Source organism: Mesoplodon mirus (genome assembly GCF_964341445.2).
Source record: "Mesoplodon mirus genome assembly, chromosome: 14".
NCBI lineage: Eukaryota > Metazoa > Chordata > Mammalia > Artiodactyla > Ziphiidae > Mesoplodon > Mesoplodon mirus.
The window spans coordinates 31,319,620-31,331,321 of NC_138990.1; the positions used below are offsets into that span (position 1 = coordinate 31,319,620).

At 43.4% G+C, this 11,702-nt stretch overlaps 1 protein-coding gene across 1 annotated transcript in view; it reads right to left on the reverse strand.

The window, feature by feature from the left end:
• The window catches only part of YWHAQ (tyrosine 3-monooxygenase/tryptophan 5-monooxygenase activation protein theta), a 32,972-nt gene extending 22,066 nt beyond the window's left edge, over positions 1-10,906 (reverse strand). Inside the window, exons 1-2 of the mRNA XM_082641770.1 lie at positions 10,798-10,906; positions 10,025-10,382 (exon numbers count right to left, since the gene is read on the reverse strand). Coding sequence (XP_082497896.1) covers positions 10,025-10,318 — 294 coding nt within the window. The 5' untranslated portion in view covers positions 10,319-10,382; positions 10,798-10,906. The remainder of the gene's footprint in view (positions 1-10,024; positions 10,383-10,797) is intronic.
• Positions 10,907-11,702: the final 796 nt, after the last annotated feature.

The following is an 11,702-nucleotide window of genomic DNA, read 5'->3' on the forward strand; positions in this document are numbered from 1 at the left end:
CTACTCCCTTGATCCTTTCTCTAATTATATGGTTCTCAGGTTTTTTTCTACTCCGAGTATCTTGGTAGATGTGGGAAAGGTCAGGAGGAAATAAAAATTTCCAGGGGACCACTGGTAGTTTGATAAAGACTCCCATCTCAATTTGTCCAGGAACATAAAGTCACCTCAATATATACCATTCCCCATTTCAAATGTCAGTCCTTCGATGTTTAAATACTGCATAGTATTTTTCAAATATATTAAAAGCTAAATTACATAAAAATTAACTTACATATAGCACAACTATATTAACAGGATAGTCAATCCTTCCAAACTCTTTTTTAAGTTTCTGACATCCTTAAGAATCAAATACCTGGTCTCTGCAATCAGTCCCCAAATAATCTAGAGTATTCTCTGATTAAAGGATGCGTAAACCCTTACTATAACCTTTCTAACCTCTTTACTAGTTCAGCAGAATCCTGAGAGCAACACAATCACTGAAGGTCTAGAAGTATACTGCCAAATACTTGGAAATAGTACCAGGCTGAAAGATTAGAACACCTAATATGTATTGATATATGTTTAGTTACATTTATCTAATACTATAGTTTTAAAAGAGCAAAACCTTTCTGAGCTGTGTTCAAGTCATGTCTGGCGGAATGAGCAAAATAAGAAGGAAAATGGGAGTACTAAATACTCTAGATGAGTAACAGCAGAAAGTCTGATTTAGTATCATTATGGTTTTAAAGCAGTTTCACGTACTTTCCCACTTATCTCCCACAGTCACCTTGGCACTTACAAAGAGCAATCTAAGGCTGTCCTTTAAGAATAAAGCATTTAGGGCTTCCCTGGTGGTGCAGTGGTTAAGAATCCGCCTGCCAATGCTGGGGACACGGGTTCGAGCCCTGGTCTGGAAGATCCCACATGCCGCGCAGCAGCTAAGCCCTTGCGCCACAACTACTGAGCCTGCGCTCTGGAGCCCGTGCTCCGCAACAAGAGAAGCCACCGCAATGAGAAGCCCGCACACCGCAACGAAGAGTAGCTCCCGCTCACCGCAACGAGAAAGCCCGCGTGCAGCAACAAAGACACAGAGCAGCCAAAACTAAATTTAAAAAATAGTAATAATAATAAAATAAATTTTTTACAAAAGAATAAGCATTTAGATTAAATTTACATAAGTCCTTATAGTCATGGTCTCACCACCTGCACCACTGTTTCTCCATTTCTCTAAGTAAAGCCTGCAGCAAACATACACGAGAATGGTCAAAGGCAGTCAGTAAACTGAGAATATTTTACAACATGTATTCAGCACCACCCCACGCCAAATCCATCCAGAGCAAAAGGCCCAGCTGACAAAGAAATCATGGAATACTGTTCAGCTGGATAGAAAAAATGTAAATGGATAGTCAAGATCTTCGTGAAAGACGAGTTTCACTGAAATGCTTCAACCAATGCCGGCTAACAACTAACCTGACTTCCTATCTTCAAGAGCTAACTTTCAAGCCTAAATGCAACCAGATCCAAAAGCCCATTATCTACATATTTCATTCATGCCACCTCTGCCTTTGGGTTGGGTAGTGGGGAGTGAGACATCATATTAACCTTACTTTACCATTCTCAACATAAGGAAGCAGAAGCCATTCCAACATACTAGTTCTCAAGTTGGTTTTTCAGGAATGAACAGAGACTCTTTCTTACCCAATATCTAAAACAAACTTTTCTTTATTATCAAGTCTGTGATTTTTCTGGTCTCCAAAACTATATTCCTAGAATAATTTGGGGGGTAAAGGGACTGGGCAATGGGAAAGGAGGGGAAGGTTTTACAAATTTAATCATCACCACATGATGACCACTACTCAGAAACTGCTCAATCACACAGAATGCCCCCAGAGCAGCAATTTTCGAAATGTGTTCACAGAACTTCTACCCCTCCCCCCAACTTTCTGGATGGGGAAGGGCACAAACTCAAACCATTTTCATAATACGTATTAAGGTACTATTTGCTTTTTCACTGCCACTCTCTCATGAGTGGAGTTTTCCAAGAGCTAAAAGAGACGTGATACTACAACAGATTATAAAGCAATGCCACTTTTCTCATTCAATTTTTTTATTAAAAAAATGTTAGGGCTTCCCTGGTGGCGCAGTGGTTGAGGGTCCGCCTGCTGATGCAGGGGACGCGGGTTCGTGCCCTGGTCCGGGAAGATCCCACATGCCGCGGAGCGGCTGGGCCCGTGAGCCATGGCCGCTGAGCCTGAGCATCCGGAGCCTGTGCTCCGCAACGGGAGAGGCCACGGCAGTGAGAGGCCCGCATACCGCAAAAAAAAAAAAAAAAAAAAAAGTTATTATACTTACAGGAAGCATCCAGAGTTGTCAATTTCAGAGACAGAAAGCAAAACGGTGGTTGCTGAGATGGGAGAATGGGGAGTTAGTGTTTGATGGGTAGAGTTTCAGTTAGGGAAGATGAAAAATATCTGGAAAGGTGGTGACAATCGCACAACAGTGTGAATCTACTTAATGCCATAGACGTGCATGCTTAAAGTGGTAAATTTTACATCATGTATATTTTACTACAATTGAAAAAAAACACAAGTAATGTTAATTTCTAATGGACTTATTATTCTAAAATGGATTATAAAATCCTCAGTTTAAATTTCTAATAATGTAAATATCTACAGATATAATCTACACAACCAAAACCTTTTAGGTTCCACAGTATTCTCAAGTATGTGCAAGGGGATCCTAAGACCGAGAAGCTTGAGAACCACTGCCCCAGAGTCCGGTCAGTTCTGTAAGTCTTCCACTGCATTCTTTACCCCCATTAATCTAGTTAGCATCCACCTCCAAATGCAAACAAAAGCTATGTTGCCAAGTCCATCAGGGCCATCTCCTAGGTGGATAGGAGACATGTTCTCATATCTTGAGGTCAACAAGACATGGGTTTCACTATTTTTTTTTTGCTATAGGTATTAAAGGCATTCAACCATAGCGTGTAGAATATTATACCCCTAATATACAGCAACCAACAATTACAGTGAGCACCCATATACCCACCACCCAGATCCTACCATTAACCTTTTACCAAACTGCTTTATCAAATATCCATCCATTTCTACTAGTTCTAGTGTAAACTGAGACATCAGTACACGAATATCACTAACTAGAGTTTATTTTGTTTTGAAGCAAAAATTTACATACAATGAAATGAACAAATGTTAAGCGCATATTTGCTGAGTTTCCACAAATGCATATACATGTGTAACGCAAATCCATATCAACACAAAGAACATTACAATCACCACAGAAAGTTCTCTCCTGCCCCTTTGAGTCAGTCCCTGCCTCCATCCCCAGAGGTCACCACTCTTCTGATTTTTCACCCACAGACTACTTACTTCTGCTTGTTCTAGAATTTCATATAAATAGAATGACATTATGTACTATTTTGTGCAAAGCTTCTTACACTTAGCGTGTATTTGAAATTCATCTACATTATAGTATGCGTCAGTAGTCCAATTCCTTTTTACAGCTGAATAGTACCCCACTGTATGAATATGCCTCAGTTTACCCTTTTTCCTACTAATGGATTGTTTTCAGTTTTCTGCTCTTAGAACAAAGCTGCTATGGTCATTCTTGTACAGGTCTTTCCTCTTGTGTAAGTACGTAAGAGTGGAAAATTTCTAGGGGTGAAAACCCTTTAATTATGGAAAACTGCAAACATATACAAGAGAAGAGAGAGTAGTATAATGAATTCCCATTAAAGCCAGTTGCAACTATATTAATTCACAGACACACTTGTTTCATCTATAACCCTCACCCATTATTTTGAAGTTCTAGGTATCAGCATCATTTTGTCTTTAAACACTTCAATATGCAAACAATGTTTTCGAATCTGGTCAAATTATTTATCATGAAGTATTTCAGGAACCTTCATTGTTGATTTACCCATGGATTAAGAGTTTAATTAAAGTAGAAATGGATGAACTATAGTTTTTATTATTTTCTCATCTTTTCAAATGATGCCTCTCTAACATCCCTCCTTGATACCTAGAAAGTCAGTGGTACAAAGATATTTTCCGTTGTTACTCTGAAAGAACTAGTGCTAAATACAAAAATTGGTATTGATAAATATCAAAAAGGAATAAATAAACATCAATATGATCAAGCAGATTTCCCAACTGTCAAGCACCCTGAATTAACTAATCCCATGCTATGGCATCATTTTATAAGTGAAACTGTATATGAGACTCAAAAAAAAAAAAAAAAAAAAAAAGTCTGGTAACCGGCCCTTTATGAGAACAAAGGTAGTCCTCATTACACCCAAAACTGTACAAGGAGGTAAAATTTCAACCCTTCCAGTCACTAGATTTTTGTTAACCTCAAACAACTGTCTGTGCTGGAGAGGGTAAGGGGAAATGGCCTTTCTCAACAATAGCTGATGACAGTATAAACACATAAAATCTTTTCAGAGGGCTATCTGGGGAAAAAAAAATGTGTTATCTTCTGATTGGAAATTTCATTTCCCAAAACTTAACCTAAGTAAATCCTAGCATAAAGCACGCAACAAGGATGTCCTTCCCAGTGTTGTTTATAAAAGAGAAAAATTTGCTTACAACCTAAATGTTCAGTGGGGCATTAGTATAATTATGCAACATCCAAATAAACACACAGTACAGGCTTGAAAGTCTGGAACCACATATGCCAAACTATTAATGGCAGTTATGAAGGAGAGGAGAATATTTGCTGTTCATCAATTTTTTTTGCGTTACGCGGGCCTCTCACTGTTGTGGCCTCTCCCGTTGTGGAGCACAGGCTCCGGACGCGCAGGCTCAGCAGCCATGGCTCACGGGCCCAGCCGCTCCGCGGCATGTGGGATCTTCCCAGACCGGGGCACGAACCCGTGTCCCCTGCATCGGCAGGCAGACTCCCAACCACTGCGCCACCAGGGAAGCCCCCCAAGTTTTTTTTAAAAGAAGAAAGCTCAGGGCCTTGGAGGTAAACCCTGAGGTGGAACTTTGAAAATGCAGAACCCACTGAGAAAGTGAGTAAGTGCCAGAAAGGTGAACTGCAGAGTTAAATAGCATACACACAAGAGTGTCAAAGAAAAAAAAATAGCTGAAGTCTAGACAAAGGGTTCTGACAAGATGCCAATATATTAATAAGAATCTAAAGGACAGGTGTGATACAATTCAATACAACTTAATACTGCTTGTTTTATTTATAACCTAACCCAGAGTTTCTCAACCTCAGTCATTACTGACATTTGGGCTGGGTAATTCTTTGTGGTGGGGGATTTTCCTATGCGTTATGTGATGCTTAGCAGCATTTAGGTTTCTACTCACAGTGTATCAGTAGCACCTCCCCACTCCCACCCCAGCCTTGACAAGCAAAAACTATCTCCAGAACTTGCCAAATGTCCCCTGGCGGGTAAATTCACCCTGGCTGAGAACCACTGATCAAACCTTATACTTCTATGCCTGTATGTACAATATTCCATTCCATTTCACTCTTCAGAAACAACTCTTAGCTTCAAGGAGCTTACACTCTAAATGCAAAAAATCCAAAAGTCAAGTTTAAAAATTTTACTGCAATATCCTGGATATAAGGAGGGCTTCAAAATTATAGACTAAGTGAGTTTTGTCCACCGCAGATCTATCCTCCCTCCCTCCGAACTTACAAACATTTATTAAACTGTACAAATTCCCCAAAACACTGTGATCTTTAGTCAGCTACTATGTTATTTAGGGCCAAATGTGTTTCATACACTTTCATCTGGAGTCACACTACCTGGGTTCAAATCCTTGCTCTACCACTCACTAGTTCTGTGATACTGACCAGGTTACTTAACTTCCTTATGCCCCCGTTTTCTCAACTTTAAAACATAAATAATACTATCAACCTAACTAATGGGAACACAGTGAGTATATCAAGTGCTTAAAACAGTACTTAGTATATAATAGTAAATGCCCATTAAATGTCCGTTATTACCTATTATTTTAACTACAAGCCTATAAAGGCAAGAACCATCATCACCAGTTTATAGATAAAGAAACAGAGGCTGAGAGAAACTTGCCTGCAGTCACAAAATTATAAGGTTATGGAGCAATGACCCAAAAACAGTCAGTCTTGATTCCAGAGCCCATACTTTTTCCATCACGTCAAAAAGATTACATTAAGACTCATTAACTATCAAGAACAACATATTGGTCTTACTTCAAAATAACAACTAGCACTAGACATATTTTCATTAAGAGATTAATTCAGAACACAACTAAATTCAAGCACATTATGGAATTAAGATTACAGGGCTTTTACACACCAGAGACAAATTTCAGTTTCTATATATTTTAAATGATTCTTACTTAAAAAAAAAAATCACAACATAGACCTAAACTCCTGAAACCGTTTATACATTATACTAAAGCAACCTACTGAAAACAGTCTAATAAAAAGACCATTAACACAGAAGGATAACATGGGGTTGCCTGAGACAGAGGTTATCTTGTAACTACATTCTCTAAGTGTCCTGTTCTTACTCCAAGGTCATGAACTTTGTACATGATATTTGTTCTCAGGTCCCAGAAGTGCTTTGTGGAGCCCTCTGATTTCTTCAATTACCCTTACCTCACACCCCAGTTCTTAATGACTCTTAAACACCTTGTTCAAGTTTTTAACCACTGCCCGGTTGTCATACAACTTACAGTATTAACCTTTTTCACTTAAACTTTGCTATTTCCAACACTGCTTACTAGGATCACCAATGACTTCTGCATCCCCTCTTCCTAAAGACATTTCACTGAAGTCGTTAGTTTTTCAACATTTCTTAAATGATTAAGGACATGTTCTTCTTCAACCTGGACTATAAAAAACTAGTCATTTTAGAGTTGGAAGTCAGAGCACAGGTGGAATGACTGGGACCATATAACTCTATAGTCCCCAAGTATCAGAATTGGAACAGACTTAGAAATTTTAGCCCAACCTCTGGTTTCACAAATGACACTGAGAGACAGAGATAACTTGGTAATATCTTCCTCTTTAACTTCTCTTAGATTCTACGAAGAGTCTGGTCTTGGCTGTTTGGGTCTTGTTAATTCCTTTTGCTCTTTAGATTACATATTTGGATTTCAACATTTTTTACTGCCTCCGCAATTCAATAACCTCTCTCAGTACAGTGATTATCAACAGGGTTGAGAGTTGTCTGCCATGTTCATTTCGAGTAAACAGTCCAAATAATTCCACCCTGAACCTACTCTGAAATAGAAAGATGAAGCTGAGAATCTCTGCTATTTAAAACCAAAATTTTGCCTAGCCCTCCACGTTACTCTTTTATTAGCCTTCTATAACAAGTCAGTGTCATCCACTTCCTCCACACTAAATTCTCCTTCTTGTTCACCAAAGGGGGGAAAAAAAGAGAGAAAACCTAATTTTGGCTCATGTTCAGCAACTTTAGATTTCATTCTTCTTCCCCCATTATTTGATAGACTCCTGATTAAATCACTAATTTACCAATCCTCAAATTCTTGTTCACTTGTCTATCACTTCCTTATCTATCAGTTCAGATTACACACCGGAAATTAGCACCCAAACCATGAATTCTAGATACTGCCACCTGCATCTCATTCGAAAATCTTCAGTCTTCCCACTGTCAATCAAATGAGAAAAATTCCCTCTGACATTCTCTTATATAGTTCCTATGTTCTTTCACAGGCTTTTCTCCTGCACCAGCTCTGCACATATTCTGATCCTCATACAGAAACCTTCTTCCATGAATAAGGCCCATCCCGTATACTTCTTCTGCTTGGAATATTGACACCCCCCCCTTGGTCCCCCTCCCTCAATGCTCATTCCAAAAGCCCCTCTTTGTAAAGCTTTTCCTGAGGTTTCTGTTTCCTTTAAACTACATAGCATTTTATTCATAACCATCTTACGGGAATTATATATTATTTACATTTGGGGATTTCTCATATGCACTCCTTATTATAAATTACTGGAGGACAAAATCTACCGTTTTCAGCATTGCTCTTCCCCATGCTGCTTTAGCACAGTGCCTTGCACATGCTAAGCTCTCAAATACAGCGGCCAACTTGACAATGGGCTTTCCTCAGGACTTTTTTCGGAGGTTGGCCGTTAAGTCACAATTAGTCTTTTAAGCCATTTCACTAATAAAAATACTTTATTTATTCCTTGGTGTCTGATGAATCAACTCTTCTATTTCACTTAGTATATATGAAGAAAACAGAACAAACAAACAAACAAAACCTGTCCTAATTTCAGGGGTTCTCTCCTACTGAAATGATCTATTTGGTCTCTATTTCAAGTCAGTTATCAACTAAGCAAAGTCTCCTCTACTTATGCCATTAGAGAAACTAAAATTTATAGGAGCCACAAAATAAAACAAATATTCCCAGCTAACTTGCTAGAGAACAGGAAAAATTCTGTGGTAATTCTGAATTGCTGCAGGGTAAGTAACACTGCAAAACAATAACAGAACAAAGAGATTGAAATATGCTGTGAGAGTGTCCCAAAGTAAAACATGCATAGAAAAAAAAGCTTCTCGTTAACATATGGAGTTCTTACAGTCTTCCTCGATGACAGAGTGGATGTTGTCAATAACCATTACCATATGCCACTGAAGTCTACCATCACTTTCAAGCTGGCAAATTTTTTGAATACAAGCAATTCAGTTCCAAAAGCCTAAGTGTCTCCTCTATGCTAGGCAGGGAGTGGAACCTAAGACATGGATGAACATAAAATCTCGCCTACATAAAGCAAATAATCTCGAAGTTTTCTCCACCTCTAAAACATGCTCTGCACTGCTTCCTTCGCCCCTTTACCAGTTATCTCCATCAGCCATGATTTCGTTCAGGTCACTTGTTATTTATACTGGAAAAATAGGTGAAAGAAAAAAACTTTCCTGCCCCACGAATCTCAAGGGCAAGGAAGCAAAGGTTGGGAGAGCAAGAGGCATTTCCCCCTCTATTCCCTCTTGAAAAATCACCGATCTAGCATGTTTGTCTTTCAAAGCCCACCTAAAACATAACATGGAACAAACACATCAAAAATCAGTAGGCCCCTTGGAAAAGTGGCACTTAAAAGAGGCAACCGCAGCGGCTATTTCATATTTTATTAGTAGAAATGACTCTTTGCAGTATTAAAACACTTTAAAATACCTCAGGATATAATGCTGGTATTGACATTTTAAAAACTTATCTTACTGATCAAAAGATCCATACAATGACGAAGCTAAAAATGCTCTCTCTCACCAATAAGCGTGAATACAGCGGTCACCCTACTCCACCCAAAGCCACCCTAGCTAAGACCGGCAGCTCAAAACCTGGAAGGCTTTCCTCGCTTACTCCACACCAGATGTGAATCCATTTCAACACCTCGGGGTTCACGTGTAGCTATGTAACAGCGAAGAAATGGTATCAAGCACCGAAATTTCCCAGGACATTTTATTCCTTTGGTGTAGCTGTGCCTTTTTCACATTTACCAAACTCTCCCCCTTCCCCGCTTTTAACAAGGAAAAACTCAACAGATACTCTTACTTGAAAAACGAGGTACCTATGCAGATTTTCGAAGTAAATTTCCATTGCTGGATGTGGGAGGAAAACCGACTTACATACGTGATCTTTATGGAGAAGGCGCCCGCCCCTTCTTTCAACGGAAGCCTGAAGCCTACGAACTGATCCAATACGTTTAAAGGGTTCCCAGGTCGCCTCAGGACGCTGCAAAACGACTGTCAGCCTTCTACAAAACTACTCTCATGTTTAAACTTATCTGGTGGACGAGCAACGCAGCACCTAGGAAAGACATACTTACCACCGGAAAAAAAAAAAAGAAAGAAAGAAAGAAAAAGCAGCTTCTTCATCTCAAGAACTGAAACAACGCGTTAAGGAAGCCAAGGCTGACCTCCTCAAGCCCTCTACGCGTCGGCAGGGCGTCAGGCAGGCCCCGGCCCCCACTTCGTTCCCGTTCCCGGGGAACTCCCCACGGAGAGCCTCACACAAAGGCGCCTCGGCGCCCGCCGCCCGGACGGTCGCGGACTCACCAGGACCGTGGTGCAGATGGACCGCAGTTCGGACTCCACTTTCTCCCGATAGTCCTTAATCAGCTGCAGCTTCTTGTCGGAGGTGTCGGTCTTCTGCTCGATGCTCGAGATGACCCTCCAGGCGGACCTGCGGCCCCCGACCACGTTCTTGTAGGCCACCGAGAGCAGGTTGCGCTCCTCGTTGGACAGCTCGGCGCCCTGCTCCGTCACGGCCTTCATGCAGGTGGCCATGTCGTCGTAGCGCTCGGCCTGCTCGGCCAGCTTGGCCTTCTGGATCAGCTCCGTCTTCTCCATGGGGCCGGGGACAGGACAGCGAGGGCGAGCACCGACCCGGATGCCGAGGAGGAGTGCGGAGGGCCTGCGGGCGGGGCGGGGTCGCGGGCAGAAGGCGGGGGCGGCGCCGTCAGACAATGCGCCCGCCGCCCCGGCAGCCCGCCCGCCGCCCCCTTTGTCTGTGTCCGCACGCGCGGCCCCGTTGAATTTCCCTCCCCCGCCCATCCTCCCCGCGGGGTGCCCGGGAGGCCCGGGGGCGCCAGCCGAAGCGGCCCGCGGCGGGGGGAGGAGGAGGAGGAGGAAGGGGAGGAGGAGGAAGGGCCGCTCCCGCGCCCGCCCGGCCCAAGATGGAAGCGGCCGTTGGCCCGCACCTTCCTTCCCGCCGGAGCCGTCCCTGAGGAGAGCGGCGACGAGGCCAGCCGCTCCCCGGGGCTGGCCTCCCGCCGGACTCTCGGGCCCGGCCCGACCCGAGAAGGGCCGGGGGCGACCCTAGCGCTCACCTTCACGTCTCCGCGGCCGCGGCGCGAGTCCCACCACTTTGATCCGCCTTTGGCTTTAGCCGAGGACCCTCCCGTCTCAGCCTACCTCCGAGCCGGGAGGCGGGCCGCAGCGCGGCGGCCCTCGCTCCCCCCGCCCAATGGCGCGCTGAGCTGTCCCCGAGAGTCCCGCCTTCCTCCCCGCCTCTGGCCAATGAGGACTGAGCGCGCGGAAGGGGGCGAAGGGGGCGGGGCAGGAGAGGAAGCGGAGGCTAGGAGGGTGGGTCGGCTTGGGCAAGTTCGGTTGGCCGGCAGGCTGCGGCTTCGGCCACGGGGTTTCCTCCAATTAGATCCAGGGTACAAGGACGTCACTGTTGCCATGGCGATGCTGTTACCAACTCCCCTCAACCTCCCCGCCACCCCCGGCACTCGTGGGCGCGGCACGGGAGCAGGAGGCTCGCATGACCTCCCCTGCGGTGGCCGGGTCTCCTGCTGCAGCACCGTTGCTGATGGTGCATTGCATCCTGTGGGCTAATGCAGCTGCGTCTCTCGTCGGCCCTGGTGAGGTCCGGCCTGGGAGGGTGACACCATCGGCTGTTTTGTTGCACAAGCGCCTGCCTTTCCTCCACCTTCCTATTCGTGACAAAGGTTTGGAGCTCAATACACTGAACTCAGCCTTTAATGACGTTGCGATGGGGACCGCGAATTAGAAATAATCCCATCCCCATTAAAGAGGAATTAGTTCCTGGAGAAAGTGGCATAAGCATGCGTTTTACAAGATAAATTCGGTTTCGGACGGGCACCTAAAACCTGAAATTCCCTTGGAAAATACCCAAAAAAGTCCAGGCAGGTGTCTCTGGCAATGCCAGATATTATGATTTTCTTTAAAATGGGAAATGACCTTAAGGATAATTTGGAGAAAAACACCC